The 23238-nt window shown below is 32.4% G+C and overlaps 3 protein-coding genes and 1 long non-coding RNA gene across 7 annotated transcripts; 2 read left to right on the forward strand and 2 right to left on the reverse strand.

Moving 5' to 3' along the window:
• Positions 1-22: 22 nt before the first annotated feature.
• Positions 23-2161, reverse strand: Pgk (phosphoglycerate kinase). The gene is made up of 3 exons (XM_070636357.1): positions 1986-2161; positions 1801-1909; positions 23-1304 (listed from the first exon to the last, which is right to left on the reverse strand). Exons 1-3 carry the CDS (start codon positions 2045-2047, stop codon positions 228-230), a joined length of 1248 nt encoding a protein of 415 aa, XP_070492458.1. The 5' UTR covers positions 2048-2161; the 3' UTR covers positions 23-227.
• Positions 2162-2233: 72 nt separating this feature from the next.
• On the forward strand, positions 2234-6735 carry smo (smoothened, frizzled class receptor). Its single transcript, XM_070636356.1, has 3 exons — positions 2234-2495; positions 2561-4060; positions 4371-6735. Exons 1-3 carry the CDS (start codon positions 2491-2493, stop codon positions 5959-5961), a joined length of 3096 nt encoding a protein of 1031 aa, XP_070492457.1. The 5' UTR covers positions 2234-2490; the 3' UTR covers positions 5962-6735.
• Positions 6736-7810: 1075 nt separating this feature from the next.
• Positions 7811-13810, reverse strand: LOC139087454 (uncharacterized). Its single transcript, XM_070636258.1, has 8 exons — positions 13349-13810; positions 12537-12685; positions 12391-12468; positions 11996-12329; positions 9586-9763; positions 9490-9512; positions 8347-8555; positions 7811-8280 (listed from the first exon to the last, which is right to left on the reverse strand). The coding sequence occupies exons 1-8, from the start codon at positions 13544-13546 to the stop codon at positions 7920-7922; spliced, it is 1530 nt and encodes a 509-aa protein (XP_070492359.1). The 5' UTR covers positions 13547-13810; the 3' UTR covers positions 7811-7919.
• Positions 13811-18533: 4723 nt separating this feature from the next.
• LOC139087426 (uncharacterized) lies at positions 18534-21414 on the forward strand. Of its 4 annotated transcripts, none has more exons than XR_011544127.1 (3): positions 18534-18586; positions 20919-21072; positions 21191-21414. It is a non-coding gene; the product is annotated as an uncharacterized lncRNA (long non-coding RNA). The 4 variants fall into 4 exon arrangements; XR_011544126.1 differs by lacking the exon at positions 18534-18586 and adding an exon at positions 18633-19205; XR_011544124.1 differs by lacking the exon at positions 18534-18586 and adding an exon at positions 19566-20679.
• The last annotated feature ends 1824 nt before the right edge of the window (positions 21415-23238 follow it).

The raw sequence follows: 23238 nt of genomic DNA on the forward strand, positions 1-23238 counted from the left end.
ATAAAAATAGAAACAAAGAAAATTATTTTGTTACTTAACATTTAATTTCTTTATTTTGTATGTGGATGTGATAGCAGTTACGGTTTATTATATAGTATAATTAACTTTTTTTTCTTTCATGCTGTTTACTTCTTTTAACATCTAAACAAATTTTGAGAAGAATATCATTTTCAAACTAGGTTTGAGTAGTACAGTTGATAAAACATGACAAGATCTTAGGATTATATTTAAGCATTTGTTAATGCAGCAACACCTGGCAAAGTCTTTCCCTCAAGTAATTCCAAGCTAGCACCACCGCCAGTTGAGACGTGTGAAACTTTGCTTTCTGTTCCCCATTTAGCGCAGCAACTGGCTGTGTCACCACCTCCAATAATTGTGACTGCACCTTTAGCTGTGACATCAACAACTGCATCCATTAAGCCTTTAGTTCCATTAGCGAAAGCTGGGAATTCAAAGACACCACATGGTCCATTCCATACGATAACCTTTGCACGTGCAACGGGGGCAGCGAAGAGATCACGAGTCTTTGGACCAACATCTAATCCCATCCAGCCAGCTGGAACTCCACTTTCAATTGATGCCTCACCAACTTCAGCATCCTCACCAAATTTAGATCCTGTGATGAAATCAACTGGCAAGTGAAGTTGGACATTATTCTTCTTTGCCTTTTCGACGAGATTATTGACAATCTTTGATCCTTCTTCATCAAAAAGTGATCCACCAATTTCCATATTGTTAAGGACCTTCAAGAATGTGAAAGCCATACCACCACCAATAATCATTTCATTAACTTTATCCAAAAGATTATCAATCAATTGAATCTTATCAGCAACCTTTGCACCACCCAAGATGGCCAAGAATGGACGTGCTGGATTATCGAGTGCCTTTGAGAAATATGTCAATTCCTTGTTCATCAAGAAACCAGCAGCTCTCTTTTCGAATCCTTCACCCATCATTGAGGAATGAGCACGATGTGCAGTTCCAAATGCATCATTAACATAAACATCACCAAGCTTTGCAAGACTAGCACGGAATTCCTTAACTTTAGCAGCATCAGCTTTGACCTTTGCGCCATTAGCGTCAACTCCCTTGCCTTCTTCTTCAATGTAGAATCGGAGATTCTCTAATAAGATGATTGAGCCTGGTTTTGGATCAGCACAAGCAGCTTCAACTTCGGGTCCAACACAGTCGTTAAGGAAGGTGACATCCTTTCCAAGTAAAGTCTTCAATTCACCAGCAACTGGTGCCATTGTGTATTTTGGATTCTTGTTGCCATCAGGACGTCCCAAATGTGACATCAAGACCTAATAAACAAATAAATAAGAGTAAGAAGACATTTTATTGACCTTGAAATCTTGACTTTCCCTTCAGACACAAAAATATCGCGTGTATACTATAAAAATAAGTAGTAAGGAAATTGATTGTTGATATGGGGATCAATGGCGCATAATCTTGAGGTGGCAATGAACTTAAAGATTTGAGAAAAAATTGGACATGACTGAAAATTTTTTGGATTTAACAATTTTTGTTGATTTGACACTTTAGACACCTGTATCTCAGTCCAAAAGAACCAAATAGACAGATTTATAAGTTAATTAAAGATTCGCTAAAATTTAGGTCACTAGAACTTTATATACGTGTCAAAAGTAACCAAAGTCATCACTGTATCTTTCATATTGCACACAAATTCAGACGGACAGACAAAATTTTCACAAAATAAAGGAAAATGCATCCTGAATGTTCGGGAAAAGTGCAAAATAAATCGATTTTTCATATTGCATAAGAATTAATAATACTTACAACAGACTTTGCTCCTTTTTCCAATGCATATTTAATTGATTCCAAAGCAGCAACGATACGTTGATTGCTAGTGATCTTTCCTTCTTTGATTGGAACGTTAAAATCGACACTAAATTGCGTTATCGGAGATGAAAATCAATTTTATTATTGAAAAGTTCCGTAAAGCCGGAAAAGTGAAAACTCACCGCATTAATACACGCTTTCCAGCGAGATCCAAGTTCTCGATGCTTAATTTGTTGAGAGCCATTGTTAGTGTGTTGATTTTGCGACTGGTAAGTGCTAGATAGTTAATAAAATTAATATTTTGTGTGGATCACAAATTTGTGTTGACCTTTTCAAAGTCAAATGTATTTTCCTACCCCTTACTGTTGAAAAGAAAATTCAAATTCAAATTTAAAATATTCGTTATTGCAACAACAACAAAAATAGTTTTCTACCCCTTAGACCACCCTAGAAGTTCGTTTTTCAATAAATTTTCAGTTTTTGTGAATTTTAATTAGTTTAAGTCGTTTTTATGTGCCTGACTACATCTTAAAGATTAATCTTGATGGAAACAAGTTTTAAGGACCACACAGCACAACGAGTATCGATGGATAAGAGAAGAATTTTATAATTTTAAGGAAACTTTTGCTGCGCATTGTTTTTATAAGTTAAATTTTCTATAAATATATCCAAAAATCATCTCTAAATATGAGGTAAATACTACATATATAGGCAAAAGATTTACATAGAAATTTATTGTTTTTATTGTCCTTTTCAGGTACACAATTATTCTCTTCATCTCTTTCTTCACATTTACGGACGTAAACTGCCATCAGAATCCATCAATATATTCTGAGAATATTGAGGCAGCTACCCGCATTACTCTCGAATCAATCAATGGAACAAATAATTTTCGTATGCATGGAAAGAAGGCTAAAGATGAGAGATGGGTATGGAATGATGGAAAGGAAGGTCGTTACATCTATTGTGTACGAGAAGCAAAAAATCCATGCCAAAAACTCGAAACAGACACTTGCTTTGGACAGAATATTCCATATAAAAACACTAACCAAGACATGACAAATTTCTTCAGTCAAGATGTTGCACTGGAGTTCCTTCACAGTTATCAAGCACTTAAGCATATACCAAAATGTTGGGCAGTCATTCAGCCATTCCTTTGTGCTGTTTTATTCCCAAAATGTGAGAAAATTAATAATATGGACATGATTTATTTACCGTCATTAGAAATGTGTAAAATAACAATGGAACCTTGTAAGATCCTCTACAATACCAGCTACTTCCCCGAGTTCCTCAAATGTAATGAATCAGTATTTCCATCAAAATGCAACAACGATGTTAGGGAGATGAAATTTAATATTAGTGGTCAATGCATACAGCCACTGACTCCAACAATTGATCCATCAAACAGTTACAAAGACATTGAAGGATGTGGATTGGAATGTAAAGATCCATTGTATACAGAAGATGAGCATAGACAGATAAGGAAGTTAATTGGATGGTGTGCAAGTGTCTCATTGATTTTACATCTATTTGCCATCTTTACATTTACAATCGATTGGCATAATGGAAATAAATATCCAGCATTGATTATATTTTATGTAAATTTATGCTACATGATTTCATGTATTGGATGGCTGGCTCAGTTCTTTCCCGGAGCCAAGCAAGATATTGTTTGTCGATTTGATAATACATTGAAGCAAGGAGAACCAAGTGGCGGAGAGAATCTTTCGTGCATTTTAGTATTCATATTAGTTTATTACTTCTTAATGGCAGCTATGTGCTGGTTTGTAATATTTACATATGCTTGGCACATGAGCTTTAGAGCAATTGGAAAGATACAGGAAAGAATTGATAAGAAAGCGTCTTATTTTCATGTTATTGCTTGGAGCATTCCACTTGTTCTTACTATAACAATTTTGGCAATTTCTGAAGTCGATGCTAATAGTATTGTTGGAATATGTTTTGTTGGATATGTTAATCATCCAATTCGTGGAGGCTTTGTACTTGGTCCAGTTATATGCAGTTTGCTAATTGGTGGATACTTTCTTATACGAGGCATCGTTATACTTATCAATTTGAAGATATCAAGCAAACAAATCATATCGTCGCGTGCTAATCAGAAAATTCGGCAATCAATTGTACGAATGGGAATATGCTCATTGCTTATGTTTATTTTTATCATTACCACGATCTTGTGCCATATCTATGAATTTAAAAACTCTGGGAAATGGGCAATGAGCTTGAGAGAATCGATCATGTAAGTAGATTTGTTCCTTAATCAAATTATCTTGAGTTTAAATCGATGATTGTAACGGATTTTTTAATTTGAAAAAATTCTTTATTTTTGAACTTAAAGAAATTTGAATTGAAAAAAGTCGTTAAAATATTGAACTTTAACTATCTAATTTAAATCCGAAAACACCCGTAATCATTCGTTTACAATTTACAAACTCTTCAATTTAAAAACAATTTAATTAGTTAAAAATAGATCAATAACATCACATGCCACGCGTTGATTGTACTCAATAAAAATAACATATTAATTAACAATATTACTCAATTCACAGATGCAGAATTACTACGATGTATTCAGAAGAAGATGCGTCATCATGTCGTATGACATCTAGACCATCAATTTCTCTCCTTCAACTTCATTTAATGTCATTATTCTTATCGGGAATGGTAATGGCATCATTCGTATTTACACCCTCATCTTTGGACATTTGGTCACGGTACTTTCGACGGAAAATTTCCGGAAAGGTTGATGAACCGTTGAAACTTCAAAAGCATAAAGTAATTGCTCAAGCATTTGCAAAGCGTAAAGTCTTCCAAAATCAAGGACGTTTGTCTATAAGCTTCCATAATTCACATACAGATCCATGTAATTTAAAATTTGATATGAGTGACATGAATTCAGCTGCTGGATCGCATGATTTTAGCTCAACATGGGCTAATAACTTGCCAAGATTTGTAAATCGAAGATATGCGTTGACTGGATGTCCATCATCTTCTAGATCATCACATGGACATAGAAGAAATTCAATTGACTCAGAAATAAGTTTTTCAGTTCGTCACGTTTCAGTTGAGTCACGCAGAAATTCAAATGACTCACAAGTTTCAGTGAAAATTGCAGAAATGAAAACAAAAGTTGCAAGTAGATCGCGTGGATCAAAATCAAAATCACGATCATCAAGACATCAACGACGAGATTTTACATCTAAAAGATATAGCCGTAAAGAAAGCAGCACATCAATGGAATCACAAATTTTACAAATTGCTCAACGACAAGGTGCTCATCATTCAGCAATTGAACAAAACAACGAAATGGCTTTAGTTCCAATGTCACATCATCGACGACGATCTGGACTAATTGCTGATTTAAGTCCAGAACAAATCAATGAATTAATTGCAAAGAATAGATTTCTTTTGCCATATTTAACGACTTCTGAAAGTGAAAAGTCATCAGTTGGCTCATTTAACATCCAAGATTCTAAATTGGATGCAATCTTAAAGCAAATTGGACTCTCAGAACATAAAATTATAGAAAATAAGCTAAATAGTGATCATCACGAAGAAGATTTAGGTGATATGAAAATAAGGAAGTCAATAAACGACTACTCAGACTTGAGTAGTAAGGAGAACATTGCTAACTTAAGTCGAGCTATAAAATCCAGCAATAGAAGCATAAACAGTAAAAAGGGACTTAAAATTCCAAATAGAGCTAGAAAAGGAAGAAAATCATCACGAACAATCACTAGAAATGCAAATCCTTTAATAACAGGATCAGGCAAAATGAAAAGTGATAAAAAGGAAATGAGAAAATCCAAGGATAAAGAAACCTTGAGAAAATCTCAAGAGGAATCTTTTAATTCTATGGGAATGGAGCTTACTTCAATGAATGGTAATCTTCAAGGCTCATATTCTGGTCGAAGTGATATTGGAATTCAAACTGAATTAGCTCATGAATCGTCCACCGAATTTATTGATAATTTTACGACAAGAGAAATGGACGATCATGACGATGAAGATGAAATCACTGAAGATTATAAGCTATTGAATAAGAGAACTTCTATATGCAACTCGAAACGTCGAGGAACAAATGAAATTTCACTGACCGAGTCGGAGAAGTTGAAACTCCTTTTATTACCGTCGAAATAATCACAAAGTTTTAGGTTTAGGGTAGCAGGGTTGACGGTTGATGAGATTTTGATGTGAGAAGGGGTATTCGAATCTGGTGATCACAAAATGAAATGAACAATCTCATAGATAAAAATTCAAATCTTTATTTACAAAAAAATCATTTTGACCAATTTGAGACAATTTGATGCTATTAGGAATCGAACCTACATTTCATGACTTCAAATCATATTTTTCATTATTAAACTATATAGTGCTGCTAGTCCAGCCTGACAATATCTCAACATAAATTATTAAATATATTACATCAATCAACAATGTCAGTATGCTCATCTTCCTTGTTAAAGAAGGAATCTGATTAATCTCATAGTAATCATATTCCTTACGTCTTCAAAGCTCGAGGTCGACTAGGATTTTGTATAAAAAAGTCGACTTAACTCCATATAAAATTTAAGTCAACTTTGAGCTCTACTTCATTTATAAACCTCATAATTAACTTTCTATATCCCTCAACACATCATAAAACAATCTACATCATCAACCCTGTAATCGACAAAGTATTAGTTACTTAGCTTTAATTTTTAAGCATTTAGTTAAGCCGCCTTAGCTATTAAGTGAGTGCCTTTAAAACCATTGAAACGAAATAATCAAAGTTTTTTTTAAAAATCGAATTATTTTTTAACAAGTTCAAATGACAAAAAAAAGCATATTTTGTGTTGATAACAAAATACTCGAAAGAAAAAATTATCTTATGCATTTAAAATACTTTTTATAACAATTTTGACTGATTATTGTAGAGATTTTTTAACAAATTTTTTATATTAATAAAGTTTTTTTCCGACAATAAAAATTGGGTATTTTAATGAATTAAATTAATTTTTATGAACTAGTTCCAAAATTGATTGTCAGTTTTACTTACCAAATCAATCGACAGGTGAAGTACAAAGTTGTTTACATATGTGTGGAGACTTAATCATGTCAGGTGTGAATTAATTAGTAGTTTTAATAATCGTAAATCAGCTTGTTGATATTCAAGGTATTCATTTTGTAGGCTAGCTACAAAATATGCAGCGTATAATCAAATTGAAAGATTCCCTCAACATCTGAGGTCTTTATTCCAGTTAAAAGCAAAATAACAGAAATTTCTTCTGGTTAACAAGCATAAAATCTTCTTTTTTTTCAAGGCCAACTTTGATTACAATTTTTATTCACTTAATACTAACATTATGTAACTCCCGCAAACAGTAAAATGTAAACACGAACGACCTTGAAAGCAACAAAAAAATCTGGATGATATGAAGGAAGAAGAAAACTCTCGAATGAATGAACAGCACTAAGTAAATGTTGTATGGAGTAGCGTCATGATCAGGTTTAACAGTTGTTACGTAGTCAAATGGGTAATTCTTTATTTTTTTGCTCGAAGGATTAAATAATGATCTTTAAGAATTTGATTGATTGGATTATGATAATTAAAGATTGAACTTTATTCTATAGCTATGCCTACATCTTGTATATTTCGTTGATCTCTTTTGTATTCATTTAACATTTGGAAAATATCTTTTTGAATGAAGCAAATAATAAGAAACAATTATGAATGAGATGTAGAGTCAATTCTGAATTTGATCGTTAAGAGGAGGTTACCTTGAGGTTAACCTAGGTTGTCAAGACCGAGACTAAGACTTCCTATTATGTCGAGACCGAAACTTCAAATAATTCCTCTGTAGTCATCATAATTCAGATTTCCGTTTCGATCTGTTTCGATCAAGTCTTGGTCCCGATACTTCGTGGACAACGAGATTTCAGGAGGCACTAAGTTACTCTGGAGCACTTCAAACCTAGGAATTTTAAAGAAAAACTTAAACTAGCAAAATTTCTTAACATAATGTTTTGATGTTCTTTATTGCTCTTTAGTAGTTACAGTTCAAGACACAGTAGCCCATAACAAAGTCATAATTCATGTAAATTTCAATTCAATTCACTTAATTACCCTTTGCCTTTGCTTTCTTCTTCTTTGGTGCTGTTTCTTCCTTTGTCTTTGATCCCCAAACCAAGCTATTAATTAATTGTCCTAAGAAGTATAAAACAATTGGAATTGCCAATGTGAAGGCAAAGAATCCAATTCTCTCAGGCCAGCTGAGTACGGAGAGGACATTGTACACCCATCGGTCTGTATTAGCTTTAATGCAGAATATCCATCCTAAGTAAATTCCCTGAATAATAAACATTCCAGCCATTGCTGACTTAATACATGGATATTTTCTTGGTGTGATGAACAGTTCGATTACGATGAAAATTACAATGTTCGTGTGGACGAGGTGATTCAACCAGAATGGGAAAAATCTAATAAAAAAGGAAATTACATTGTAAAATTAATAGCTATAAAAAAGGGGTCTGTCTGTCTCATACTCATCAACTTCTTTCGGCATGACAAGGTTACGATCGATAAGCATTAAAACATGAAACAAAAGTCCAACGTTCAATGAGAATGGAAATGCGAATGTTGCGAAAAGGTAATCACGAATTTTCCTTATCAACGGCTTATTTTTTGGTACCGGTTCATTACTTCCAATTAAGTCGTTAAGCAGGGCAACGGTGTAGTAAACACATTGGAAGATCTACGGAAGAGATGAAAACTGTAAATACGCATTTTGATTTCTTTTTTTGATCGTATATGTGTATAATGAGTTGTGGATGCTTGAATTAATTAAAAGGGCGGATAGCGCGTTTTTCTCGTGGGAATTTCGGAATGCATGAGGTTAATGTTCACAATCTTAATACTTCGAAGGTTCTAGAGAAGAAAGTACACTTCCCAGCATAGCCCGAGTGGGGTTCGAACTCATGTCCTATGATTTACAATCGCTTGCTCCTAGCACTGAGCTACTGGGGGTTGTTAGTTAACTTGGTATAAAGTACACTTCTTTCTCTATTCAGTGCTCATTGCACATCTCTTATAGTTGTGTTGGAACACATCACTCTATTGTGGCCGAAAGCCGGTTTTACTGGACTTTGCCCCGTGCAACACAATGCGATGAACAACATTTTTCTCACCATTTCGTCATAGCAACTTCGCTTCTATCCGTTAATATGGCAACTTACCGGTGCCATAGCAAATACGTTGTGCTGTTCAGGAAATGATATATTGCTTCAATAATAGATTTCACATTTGTCGGCGAATTTAGATAATTCTGGAAAATCCATGTAATTACATCAATTAGCCACAGCAGGAACTATATTTGCTTTTACGATGTGATACAAGTCATTCAATATTTATTTAGGGGCTTGTCGCGACACTACAAACAAGAATATATCGGAAGTCATTCATAAATTGACTGTCAATAAGAAAAATTCTTTGCGTTTCTTCCTTATTCTCATTCCACTTAACGATCACTGAACAAAGTTCATGAAACATCAATGCAGGCATCAATGTTCTTCAGAGAAAAACGCACTAAACGTAACTTCAATTGATACATAGCAAGATTAAGATAACACAACTCATTTGATACACTCGAAATATTTTCGATAATGCTTAAATTCCTGATTATCAATTACCAAGTTCCATATCGTAAGATAAACTGCAAAGAAACATGTCACAAAAAAATGTTTTACATTAATTTAATTAATAATGATCAAAAACATGTCACTCACTAAATCTTCCACCAAATTCAAATTTTCTGAACTTTGCATCTGGTTCGGTTATATACTTTTGATCATAATAAAATCCAAAACAGAATTGAACGACAGCAACTAAATGAAACAATGTAACGATTCCCATTTTTGCTGTGAATATTATCTTAAATAATCCGAAAAAAAAGGTCAAAGTCTTCGTTTACTTTCTTTCTTTCTGCCTGCTTGCTAGTTATACTGTTTACAGTTGAATACAAACTGATATTGGTCGCACGCTGAGAATAAATTGAATGTTGATTGTTAATGTTTTGTTTAATGTTTAATGATTGTTGAATGTTTTGTTTACTTTTCGGTTGTAATGTTGATGTAATTAGAGGTCTATTGGACATACAAATTTAAGTAAAGAGAAAGTTGAATTGAGCGCTTGATGGAAATTTTTGGAGATGGTTTTTTAACGACTTAATAATCGTGCTACTTGTTGTCTTTACTAAATAACCTAATTATTTGCTGATTTAAGCATTTGAATTGTTTTTTGTCAATTTCTATGTTATTATGTTGTTCAACGACATACTTCTGAGCTGTTCATTACTAAAATACAGCTTGCTATACAATAAATAATGTTTGTGTCCAGATGTCATCTGATCTTAGTGGATTAAAGATGCAAATTGTCAAAAAGGCTTAATTTGGATGTTTTCAGGCAAGTCGGCTAATGTTTGTTCACAGAACTGCTTAGTTAAGGATTGTAAAGTAAGAAAAACCTGACATCTGGGTTGAGAACACTTGTTTGCAGGTGGGAGTTTATATTTTATATAAAACATTCATAAACACTGCTGAAATATTAAACAAGTATTCAAGAATCAATAACAATCATCACTTTTTCGTAAATTTAAGTCCAAATATCCGCAGATAAGATAACAATCGTTCTCAAAATATAAGAATCAAGTATAAAAATGACTAAAACAGCAGATTTAATTGTAATGATTTTTAAATTTAAATTTATTTGAGAATTTTTCGATTTTTTTTAGCTTAATTATACTATATGCAATAAGAACATGCAGATAGATGATGATTTTGATTTAGTATAAAATTGTTTATGAATTTGTTCTTTCAAAAAAGCAAAAATTGTTGTTTTATGCACCATAAAATTGTGTAACTTGTGAATTTTTTTATATTCTTTGGTGCTTTTTTTCATTATTAATTAGATTTTAAAGAGAATTTTTAATTTAATTTCATTTTCTATCATGATTTTGGTTATAATTTCTATTAATTTTACTGGTGCACAATAATCATTCCTAGTTAAATACTGCAACATAAATCTCAACATAGTTATAGTTATACATCTTCTGTTTGTGAAAAAGGAAACAATCAAATTGTTTGCGTAAGCTTTTATCAGAGCATTTTGCTAATAGACATAAATTGTAGGCAAGGTATAGGAATCGGATAGAATTTGCTACTTCAATTGATCATTGGATGAATCATATCAATCAATACATACTCATGGATCTTATATTAGACGCTTAGAGATGGATTACCCTAACAGACAATGAGGATACTCATCTAAATGAGCTTGCTCGTGAGTATATTCAATCAATACGATTGCTATAGATTCGTCCAAGAGCGAAAGGCCTGCACTTCCTGTAATATAGCAAGTGAAGACTTGCAGTTTTGAACTGTACCTAATAGCTCATTATTGAGCATGTTCTTGTCTGTTCGAGTTCATAGCGATTAGATGCGACCAAGTTTGGTCCAGAGACTATCCGATACTAGTTTTTTGAGTGCATATGTAGCATAGACAGTGAACTATATGATCTATTGTTTCTATCTTGGTTTTATGTATTCTAATTTAGTTTGACGACACAAAATTGGGCTAAATCTTAAAGATTCCCTAATCTGCAATGATTTGAGCTTGACAATTTGAAAAGTTAAGCTCAAATTTCTGTGCAGATTAAGGAATTATGCTTAGATTTCTAAACTGAATCTACAAAACTAACACAAAAGCTCCCTAAAGTTGATCTCTATAGTTGATTATCTATGCTCTCACATATTGCATTCTTTGGGTATATTATTTGAACTAATTAAACTTTTTTCGATACACTAGTTTTCTAATGGAAACATAACATTTATGCTTTGCTTCTGTTTCATAAACATCAAATACATGCAAATTTACGATAAATTGTTTACTCCTTATATCCAAAAAGCTTCAGAATATTCTGAATTCCTTTTTAATATCACCATCGAAAAAATGTAATGTGTGTAAAGTTCTATTCGTGAATTTTTCAAATATATCTGCTTAAGAAAGAATTTCCTTCAATTTTCTAATACATGCAAAACATTTCCTTCATTACTTTATGTTGTAAATTTGGTTTTTAGTCAAAAAATCTTTGTCAAAAAAGAGAAAAAGTTTGCATTTTTTTATAAGTCTCTCAATTTAGTGAGCCTTCTTCGATTCATGCTTCGTTGCCTGTTTAATTTCCTTAACCCAAATTTGTTCATTAAAGAATTCACCAAATACATAAAGTCCAATTGAAAATACGAGTGATAATGCAAAGAATACTACTCGTTGAGGTAAATTGAGAACCTCAAGTATTGGATATACCCAAATATTTGACTTGTATTTGATTACATGAAGCCAACCGAGATAAGCTGCCATGAAGATTGATAGTCCTGCTAATCCTGACTTACGGCTTGGATATAAACGGAATGATGTGAAAAGCTCGAGAACGATGAAGATCATGATGTTTGTATGCATGATGTGGTTCAGCCAGCTACAAGAAAGAAACGAGAATTAATTATGTGAATCCTTTAGATTGATACTCAAGAACTTACTTAGGGAAGAATGCATCAATTGCTTTTGGGAATACCAACTCACGATCGACAGAATAAAGACCCCAGAATGTGATTCCCCTGAAAATAAGCCATAATTAGAGTAAATTACAGTCTTGCTATAATCCTAATCCACGACTAATACTTACACATTAAATGCCACTGGAAATGCAAATGCCGCAAAGAAATAATCCTTAAATTTGCGAATTAATGGAACTTTTGATGACTTCAAAACGACCTCATTTGTTCCAGCAACATCATTAAGAAGAGCAATGATGAAGTAAGCTGCTTGAATGATCTACATAAAAGGGAAGAAAAAGAAGGAAAATTTAATGTTTTAGAAAATGTTGGTCTATATTTTATGCTTAATTTTCTGAGATTGTTATAGCTCAATTTAAAGAATGAGAAGTAAGAGATACACGACACAAATTTTGCTGATTGTTTGCGAATGTTTTCATTGGAATTAAGTATTTTGATTAGGGTAGCGATGATAATTGTGGGTAATTAAGTCTTTTGACATGACCTTAAGTAATACATTGTTATGCTTTTATATAATACTACGATAATTGGACATTGAACTTGTGTATTATTTGTAACTTGTCATTATTTCACTGATTCAAAGTACAGCAAGTTATTTTAAATAATCAAATTCAACCTTACTGAACATCAGAAGCTACACTGTATCTTAAACTACATTCAATTATCCATTAATTTAAATAATCAATCATTAAACAGGTTTGTAAGTACTTTAGATTTGTCAACATTGCACTGCATGATTGCTTCAATGTTTCCGATCAATACAATGCCGCATGAATGTTTTGTATCATTAGAAAACTTTCTACAAATATTTGTCATTTCACAGTTTTTTTGATAATTTTAATCACAGTAAACTAAGCTTTTCTTTTGATAACACAGTTCAGAAACCTAAATACACATCACTTATCAAAATTCAGTGCCTTACCGCATCCAAAAATGTCAAATACTTGAACTTTCCACCGAAAGATGTGCGATTGTGTTTTATTGCATTTTCAGGTACGTGGACAAAAGTCCAATCGTAAAATACAGCATAAATAAACTGAACTGCAGCTATAAAATGAAATAATTTAACTAAAGCAAGGAATATTCCTTTATTCCACGTATTAGCTGCCTTTTTAGACATTTTCACTGCTTATTGCTTGGATTGTTCGAATTGACTGAGATTTTTGAATGTTGACAAAATGTGAAAACAATGACAACGAGATTCGCATTCATGCGCATCGGAATAAAACATTAAATATTCAATGAAACATTGAGGTTTGGGAAACATAACTCAGGTAAGAAAAAATGATATCTGTTACAAAGGTCGGGTGGCTGGAATTAACAGCTTTGTGTTCAAAATGTAGTAATTTTTGCAACGAACATTTTAAAATTTGAAATTTTTTGCTTCTTATGAATCATAAAATAGTTTGCTTCATTTTGAACTGATGCGATACTTTTTGCGTCTTTGAACTGAAGCAAATTCATCAAAAATTTCAATTTTTACAGTTTGTGGATGTTTTAATTGAATAATTCCTCAAAAATAGCAAGAAATTGTACAATCAAGACTTGTTCTTGACTTTACAAACATTTGTTGTCAATATTATTCATACAAAAACAAAAAGATTGATATTACGTATGCCTTGTCACTCATTAAGACATACAACAGATAAAAAGTCCAAATTTTACAACTTCAGATTGATTAAAAATTGATAATAAATGCATAAATTATCTTATCATATCCTCCTTATCAGTCACAACAAACTTGTTTACATTATTTAGACATTAAAATGCTCTCCAGTCTTCTAAATATAACTTCATATAAATCAAAATATTTCTCGACCCATTTCACATTATAATGGATCCACCTGGCAAAGCTTCGTACCATTGATGTTACAATAACAATTGAGACCTTTTAGATAAATTTTACGATGGGATTATTCAGAAGGAAACAGATTTTCTTTTTTTTTTTCTCGTGTATTATGGATTGATGGGATGTATTATATCACAATGTATGTACACACTTCATTATTTGAATTGTCTTGTTTATTTTTAGAGTAACGTGTTCGGAAATCAATAAATTCACAATATTGTATCGCTTTAAAGAATTGTAGACTGCCTGTGTAAATAATAAATGCAATTACCGTCCATTATTATGAAATATGAACTGCTTTCGTTATGAAATTATCTGGAAATTATTTTTAAACATTATGAGATTTTTATTATGAGTCAGGGTAGTAAAAGATGATATCAGAGCGACAAGATAGTCGTAGATTTGTTTTCCTTTCTTAAAGTTACGTTATGGGACGACATTGAGGATTTAAATGAAAAAAATAGGTTAGTAGATCGTTGAAATTGCATATTTAGATGGCTTCTTTGTTGTTAAGCATGAAAAAGAACAGTTTGGTCACAAATAATCAGTCAATTTTGAGTCAATCACAAAACTAAATCGGACAAAACCAAACAATTATTGATTTTTGAAACAAAAGCAGCGTTATTAACAAATTTGACTTCAGTTATAGATACTGACAGAGATCAAACTCACAACGCATGCATACTCTTCAGGTCAGTCCACCTTCCCAGAAGCTAAACTCAGAAAAAACATTACCAAACCTCTGCGAATTCCCCAAAAATTAATAATTACACAAAAATCTGCACTATATCCACAATATCACCGATATTTATGTAATTCCCCAAAAGGTATGCAGATCTGCGATTATAATTTCCACCATGCACCTCAAAATAAGAATGCTTAGCCAATCAATTTGCATTTGTTTTAAGACATAAATAACTTAAAAGTTGTTTATATTTGACTCAGGCATCTGGATATAGGCTCTGATATTAGTCTTCTGGACTAATAAGTTTCACCTTTATGGGTACTATTGTATACAACATATATGTCTGCTAAACTGAGATTATGAAAATAGATTGACGTCATTTGTGAGCGACCTTTGAGATTTGTGACAATTTTTTGAGATAAAATTGTGACTTTTGACATTTTCGGATGTATTTAGAGAGACTGTCTTAGTAGGTGGCAGAATCAGCAACAGAATCAGATGGAAAGTCATTTGTTTTAACCTGAGCTGCACAAAGGAACAGGTTACAGTAAGTGATAAGTATGTGATTAATAGGAAATCATTAAGAACTCATTAATATACTCAAACATCACACATTTGTCCACTAATAATCAATAAATTATGAAGATAATGTCATTAACTTTAAGCAAACAGCTGAACTGCTTCAACAATTTTTCAATTATAATCAGCTGTAAACAATTGTAAATGATAGACGTGTAGTAATGTCATTTGACGATAATAGCTAGTCATATCGATAAATATCACATGAGAATTATTGATAAAAGAATATTAATGGATATTTCCACAAAATTGTTTTATTCATGCGCCAACCTGTATTTTTTAAATTAATTCTAAACAAATCGTCAATATTTTATAGCAGCACAGCAATTAGGGGATATCTTGAAAAATTCATTTATTGAACTATATAATTAAAAAAAAAAAGTTTCATGTCTACGTGACATGACAATGGTTAGAATGATTGTCACAAAAGAGAAGCATAGTCACTTTTACACAAACTCAAAATGCAATTTTGTGTCTAAATAATGGCAACAATAATCTATTATAATTTAATTTAATAACGATCGAAAATTGCATTGCAAATCATCAACTTGTTGAGTAACTCAATTAAATATGTAGCACAAAAAAAAAATGTTTTGTCATTAGGGTTGTATCGTAATTGATGTGTATTCAACTTCTGTTGCAGAGAAGTCATTGCCTAGGTATTGCCTTTGACTTGCCCAACAAGAAGGCAAGTCTGTATGACTTATCATAGGTAATGACAAGACAAAGGCTAAAGCTACCCCCTTACAGGCAGAGAGCATACTTTCATGGTACAGAAAGACCACTACGATACCTTTGCCTGCTAGGAACCATTATACAGCTAGGTACCTTTCCAAAGGCTCAAAACATATTTTGTGTTCAGTGCTAGACATCATAAGACCACAATTATTGATTGACGTCACTTGTTAACGTCCCCATAGGACAGTGCTGTTCAAACTGTGTTCCGCGCAACACCATAGTGTCATTGAAGGTCTTGAATGTGTCGTCAACATCATGCCATATGTGGTTTCAGTTGTGGATCACTATCAAGCTGTTCCATGACACCAAACAGTTTGAACAGCACTGCAATAATAAATTCAATGACACTCACCAGACACCAATGCGTCAGGAACTTGCTCATACCACCAAAATCACTTTTCAACATTTTTGGCACTCCTTTGACATCAGGAATATTTAAATTCCAATTAAAATGCATAGCATAGAAAAATTGACCTATGGCAAGAATGTGTAAGATACTCGAAAATATTCGAGACTCGTAAAATTGAAAATTGCTCATTTTTGGTTAATTTTTAAAAACTTCTTTTTTTAAGCTCAAAGATTACTGGATGTCACGAAAGTTTTTGTTCTTGTGTCTTTTTAATGTACGAGTAAAATTATTTTTTATTTTTAGGTATTGAAAAGTGTGCCACAAAGGAAATTTTTATGTCCACATTGTTATTGATTTTTCACTTTTCTGTGAAGAAATTTCTTGCTGCTCTTCCTGAGCTGTGTGGCTTATTTATTCCAATCACTCTCTTTTATTATTCCAATATCCTTCAATATGCACAAATAATCTATCCAATTTATATCCTTAATTAATAATAAATTTTGATACTTAAAAGAATCGCAAATTTTCTCTTCCGTGAGACCGTCAAGAACTAAAAATTTCAACTGCGACAACAAAAAATTATTTTTTTTTTCTTCCACAAAAAAAGTGAATGTTTTCGTCGCACACAGTCAAAAGAACGGAATCAGAATGTCTGTGTAATGTAAAATTTTGCCTTCATTTTGACATGATTTGTGCAACATTGTTTTTCCACATTCAACCCTCAATACAAGTAAAGCTTTCACCTCAAGTGGTAAAGTTTGTCTAATGTTGAAAGCATTCTAGGGATGATTGGAAGTAATGTTGAGGGTTGAATGTTCAATGTTTTATTATGTTTATTAAATGAATAAAATAATCAACAAACTGTAACGAAAATGTTTTGATAATGATAAGTGGATGGGAGGTGTTGGTTGTGGATGATGCGACGCATTTTTTGTCCATATGGTAGAGTTTGTGGTTATGAAGTTAAGAGAGTTGGTTTAAGGATTGTCATATGGACGTTATAATTGAGGATTGATTCCATTTAGCAGCCTTAAGACGCCTTATCTTAGTAATGCAAGAAGTCAAACCGAGTTTTTAAAGCTCCGTGACAAAGATTTCTTCATTTGTGTCGCTCGGGTGTGAATAATATGCGATTAAGTCCGGTAATTGATGACTTTTCATCATATCGTTTAGACCAAGAAGAGCTGAAAGTATAATTAGAACTAATCGTTAGCCGTCGCGATGCCATCAAGGAATGCTCGAGACTTTCTATAAATTCATAAATTTAGAGCGCTAGCGAATACGTTGTACTGCTCGAGATAACAGGACGCCGCTAAGCTTTGATTTCTAAGCAGTATATTTTGGCTGCCAGTTGGACAAAATCACAAAAGATCAATTAGTCAAGGTTCTGTCAAAATTTCCAACCTGACATGACTTGCCCTAGCAGAAAATGGAAACTCATTTATGTACTGTTGAGGTATTACTGTACCATGAAAGCATGTTATTGGCCTGATATGACTTGACTTCATTACAATCGCTATATTTTCTATGATATCCTCAATAGTCTATGGTTTGTTCTAGTCCAGTCATCTAGTCCATCAAAATCATACATCCAGCTACTTTTTCCAATATTCATCAAACAATACTTCTCAGCCACCCAAACAGACTCTACAAACTCCCCATATTCTCCAATACTCAACAATAATGACGATAAAGTTCATTAGCTGCCGTTACACAGTTTATTATTACATCTATATCAACAGTCATATAAAAACTGACGATTTTATTGTAAACTTTTTGTTTACATTTTCAATATGATTTGCTCAAAGAGATTTATTATCACCTCACGCTGACTTCATTTCAAGTACTTTGAGAACCGACTTTGTTTATAGCTGCAACAGTCCACAATGTTGTAGTGAAACAAAATAATGGGACAAAAATAGTCGAATCTTATTTGTGACAACAGAAACAAAAATAAAAGGTTTGTAAATAAAAAAAGATAAGATTTCGCTCGACATATGTACGTCGGAGAATAATGCGGATTTTTTCGGAAGGTCATAAATTTCGAACAATGAACAAAATTTAAACTTTCTGTCAGTTCTTATCATCGACGCTTTATCACGTTTTATATGTTTATTTACTTTTACTTTTCACGAGCTTAATATGGAGAAGTAATTGTTGGGAATTTAGAGTGCTTCTGTATCTTAAGATAAATTAGTGACTACGCATGTGATGCTAAATTATTTTTGTTAGTTTGAGTCTGGATATTGATTATTTGGATACTGTAGAGCAGTGTTGTGCAAACTTTGTGCCGAGGATCACAAGTATACCGTAGAAACTTTTTGGAAACGCCAAGAATCTCTTTTCATTCGCAGTTTTGGTCGTAGTTTACCATCAAGATGTACCGTAGCACCAAAAGTTTAGAAAGCATTGCTGTAGAATGACAAATTAAGTTAACACATGAAATCATATTCAAATGAATTTTTAACATCTTTTCTAAGAATTACTAATTAATTCATAAATGAAGCTTAAAGACATTAATGAATTTTCTGAACATCTTCTTTACGTTAACTGATTTTACAGTTTTTTTGTCAACTAAGGTAAATATGTCATAATGACTAAAAGGAACAGAGCGTTAAAAAAGAACAAATGTGGCCTCAGATCGGTGTAAATCTGACATGGAAGATTTAAGATGACAAGAGACCTTTTAGATCTCATTATATTATTTAAGACCAGTCCAGATTAATTTAACCCGTTCTTTACTAGCGTAACTTATATGTTACGCAAATATTTTCTTAGAATTCTTTTTATACATTGACTTAACTGATGATCTGGTTAATAATTGACATTTGTCAATGTCTAAACTAATAAAGTTTCTAACTTACATCTTTTAGTTATGTAAATTAGTGAAGTTAATTAAGTTTAACTTTTGAGTCGAAAAATTTGTGATTTTTAAACTCAATTTTTTCTGTTTTAGGCCACATTTTTAACCAAAAATCGAAAGATATTAAAAGTTTAACTTCAAATGTAATCAAATTTAACATAATAAGATACAAAAAGCTTAATTAAATACATTAATTGTTCGCTGATAAAAAATGTAACATATATGTTACGCTAGTATTTTGCAAGTCTTTTTTAGTTCAGACGAAAATTATTTAATTAATAATTTAAAGTGGTTCTGTGTTGATTTGAAGAGTGATACTTTGTGTATGACAAAACTATAACAAAACCAATAGCTCTGATAGCTAATATGAATGAATCAGCTTGATGTAGTGGTTTTTTTAACATCAGAATTGTGTTGTATTCAAAGTGATTTTTAGAGGATATAGATAGATTTTCATGGATTTTGTGATGGCTAAGTAGTAAAATAGAGTAAAAAAAGCTACTTAAATATATTTAAGAAGCTGTGAAGTGCTCAGTTTTTGAGTTATAGCTTGCAATGTGACCGTGTAAAAAAATATGTTTTTCATGTTTCTATGATTTTTTGAGCATTTGCACTATATTTTACTAATTCTAAACGACAAATAGTTAATATTTAAGATCTCCATTAGTCATTTTCTACAAAGGAATGAATTAAATATTTCAATTGAAATTTTCAAAGGGGAAAAAAAATTGTTTGTAAAATACTAGCGTAACATATATGTTACGCATAGTTTTTGTTAATTATACTAAAACTAAGCGATATTTTGAGCTGATTTCTTCGTGAAACCTATTTTTATATTGTATTTAATGAAATAAAAGTACTCTGATGCCCTAAAAAAACTCCGTAATTAACGGGTTAAACCAAATTCATGAACTTTATTTTGGGAAATATTACAAAATTTGTATGGAAGAACTTGACCCTATTAGGGAAAGGTACAGCTTGTAGGTACCGCAGTATTTGTTACGTGCCATGAAAGCATGTTTTTTGCCTGTTACGATAACTCAATATTCTAAATTCCACTTTTATTCAACATTACACCTTGAAATCCATGGTCAAATAACAAAAAGCGTTTCCCAACCTTGAAATTCCTCCTTCAGAACTTTTAAACACCCAGAATAATTCATTGTCAACAAAATTATAATCATTCAAGTGCAAGTATTTAAATTTCTAGTATGATGTCGGATTGAAAATTTATATCACAAAAATCAGAACATGCTCGTTTCCTGTTTCAAACAATACATTTCCCTATCATGTTAATAAAGTCTATAAATTTCTGATAAAATCACGATTGTGCTCTATTTTGAGTTTTAATTTTCATTCGATTTGTTTAACAATTTGTAGAAAACAATGAAGCTTCTATTGCCTATTTTGATAGCTGTATTTATTTCAGTGCAATTTATTTCATATGCTGAATCTCGTCATCAACATGTAGCTACTGAAACTGAATCGTCAACTTTAAGTGATACTGAGCAAAAGGGAATTGATGATAAAGTATTGAAAGATAAAGTTGGACATGAAGATCATGTTGATGTGGATCATAAAAGGTATTTAATGATCAGAGGATCTGACTGAGGTCCAAACCCTAATCAATCCTTAATACTTTACCGACCCAATATAAAAGTCACAACTTCAAATTACTTTACTATTTCCTCTACATTACAGAAGCCATGGAAGTCGAATCAGCACATGCCTACTATCACCAAGCTTCCTTCTGCTTACAGCACTCATCAGCTTGTGGATTAATAATTTACAGTAAAAATCAAATTTTCTAGTCGATAATAAATTCAAATCTTCAAAATTGACATGACCTGATTATTGAAATTCATCCTCAACTTGATTTAAATACTTAAAATATTTTGAATAAAAATATTCACATCCAATAGCTATTTACACATATTGATGCTTTTGTTAAGTTTGTCTTATTTGACTTTTGAACTCTTGAACTTGAGAATAATGAGGAATCAGATCGTAAACTATGATAATGTTTTCTTAACAAGAAATATGCGTCTGCTTGTCTGTTTATTTTCATTTTTTGGAAATGCAAACAAAGTGAGAGAACAGCTGAAGGCAATTTGCATATTTCTGTTATTTTAAATTTGTTTACTTTTTGTGTGGTTCATCAATAGCTTTTCATAATGAGACGATTGAGGAATTTTTTTGTTGTTTAAGGGGTTGATTACTAGTTAGGTCTACTAAAAAATTAGAGTTTTCGGTTATTTCACAAAATTTTCATCAAAAATTTGTACAGTAATTGGCATATGTTGAAGTTTGGTGAAGCCGACTCTATGCTTTCTCGAAATCCCGATCCCGAAAAATCTCGGTTCCGAATTCGATAGTGAGAAAGCATAGTCAATTCGGACTTTTCAAAAAACTTGAGTCTCAAAATAGTAAAATTTGGCTAATCGATTCAAAATTTGACACCATCCCGAGTATACAAAGAGCGTGCTCAGTTTTGTGAGCACGCTTCTGAGCATGCTCAAATTCATCGTTTTACGTGCTCACCATAGCATGCTCAACTGAGCACGCTCATGAGCACACTCTGAATGTGCTCTCGAAAAATAAAAAATTTTTTTGAGCGTGCTCAGGTGAGCACGTTCACTTGAGCATGCTCATGAGCATACTCAAAATCAAAATTTTGATGTGCTCACCTGAGCACACTATTGAGCTCAACTTTATGTCACATGACACTTTTCAAAAAATGTCTCATGTCACACCACATTCTAGAGCATGCTCACGATGTGCTCTGAGCACGTTAAAAGAGCATGCTCTCTGAGCGTGCTCAGAAGCGTAAAGTAGTGACATCAGGTTTTGTATGAAAGAGCATGCTCACCCTAGCGTGCTCAGCGAAAATTTGAGCATGCTCTTAGCGTGCTCTTTGTACACTCGGGCATGTCGGTGCAAATCTGATAAAATCTGGTAAACCAAATCCGGCACCAAGCTTGAGTCACGCCGACCTGGAGTCGGATTTCTGATCGACTAGCCGATATGGCCTACATATGAGGGTTCGATTTAAATTGAAGTTACTTCAAGCTCTGGCAATTGACTCTACTTCATTTCAATTACAGGCATTTTGTACAAAATTTGCAAAAATTTTCATGATTGGGATTCTAGTTCCAAGTGTTTAACATCATAAGTAAATCATTCCTTTAAGATTCATCTTGAATATTCTAGACTTTTCTTCTTTAACATACATTTTCTCAGAATTTGACTAGTAACATTCTACCAAGCTGACTAATCACTAGTTCTTCTCGCTTAGTCACAGTCCTTGTGTCGGCGTCCATCCTTACTAGTATGTAGTTTCGTTATGATATAGTAAAATTGCTGGAAAAAAGTAAATCTCATCTCAAATAATTCATAAATTTCAAACACCAAAAACTAAATCATTCCATTACGAAATCATAAATACTAAATCATATCTATCCAGACTCCCACCCAAATTAACCCATCATCACATAAATTCCCAAAAATATTTTCTAATTTCATCTTCTTGTACAAATAACGATCACAATTTGTCATAATTCCTATCATTTCATAAATAATTTTCTGTGCCTTAAAATAAAAATATTGAAAAATAAGCAAAAGCTGCTACTTTTTCCGAAAATAAAATTAATTACAATGAATATTAATTCTGATAAATTAGCTTGTGGGATGCTCATGAAAAACATTTTCTTCTCCAGTGATCACAAACTTGTAACACGTGCTTATTTCCA

The sequence above is a fragment of the Chironomus tepperi genome, unplaced genomic scaffold (genome assembly GCF_022539635.2).
Source record: "Chironomus tepperi strain 1889 unplaced genomic scaffold, CSIRO-AGI_Ctep_v1 contig_123, whole genome shotgun sequence".
In the NCBI taxonomy this organism is placed as follows: domain Eukaryota; kingdom Metazoa; phylum Arthropoda; class Insecta; order Diptera; family Chironomidae; genus Chironomus; species Chironomus tepperi.

What these genes read in the sequence shown, in the direction of transcription:
- Pgk (XM_070636357.1), bottom strand. Translation starts at nt 2,047, where the DNA reads ATGGCTCTCAACAAATTAAGCATCGAGAACTTGGATCTCGCTGGAAAG. An exon ending in GGAAAGCGTGTATTAATGCG is followed by an intron (nt 1,910 to 1,985) that starts GTGAGTTTTCAC and finishes AACGCAATTTAG; the next exon opens with TGTCGATTTTAACGTTCCAA. An exon ending in AAAAAGGAGCAAAGTCTGTT is followed by an intron (nt 1,305 to 1,800) that starts GTAAGTATTATT and finishes TTTGTTTATTAG; the next exon opens with GTCTTGATGTCACATTTGGG.
- smo (XM_070636356.1), top strand. An exon ending in AGCTTGAGAGAATCGATCAT is followed by an intron (nt 4,061 to 4,370) that starts GTAAGTAGATTT and finishes CTCAATTCACAG; the next exon opens with ATGCAGAATTACTACGATGT.
- LOC139087454 (XM_070636258.1), bottom strand. Translation starts at nt 13,546, where the DNA reads ATGTCTAAAAAGGCAGCTAATACGTGGAATAAAGGAATATTCCTTGCT. An exon ending in ATTGATGCATTCTTCCCTAA is followed by an intron (nt 12,330 to 12,390) that starts GTAAGTTCTTGA and finishes TCTTTCTTGTAG; the next exon opens with CTGGCTGAACCACATCATGC. An exon ending in ATGAATCGAAGAAGGCTCAC is followed by an intron (nt 9,764 to 11,995) that starts TAAATTGAGAGA and finishes AGAAAGTAAACG; the next exon opens with AAGACTTTGACCTTTTTTTT.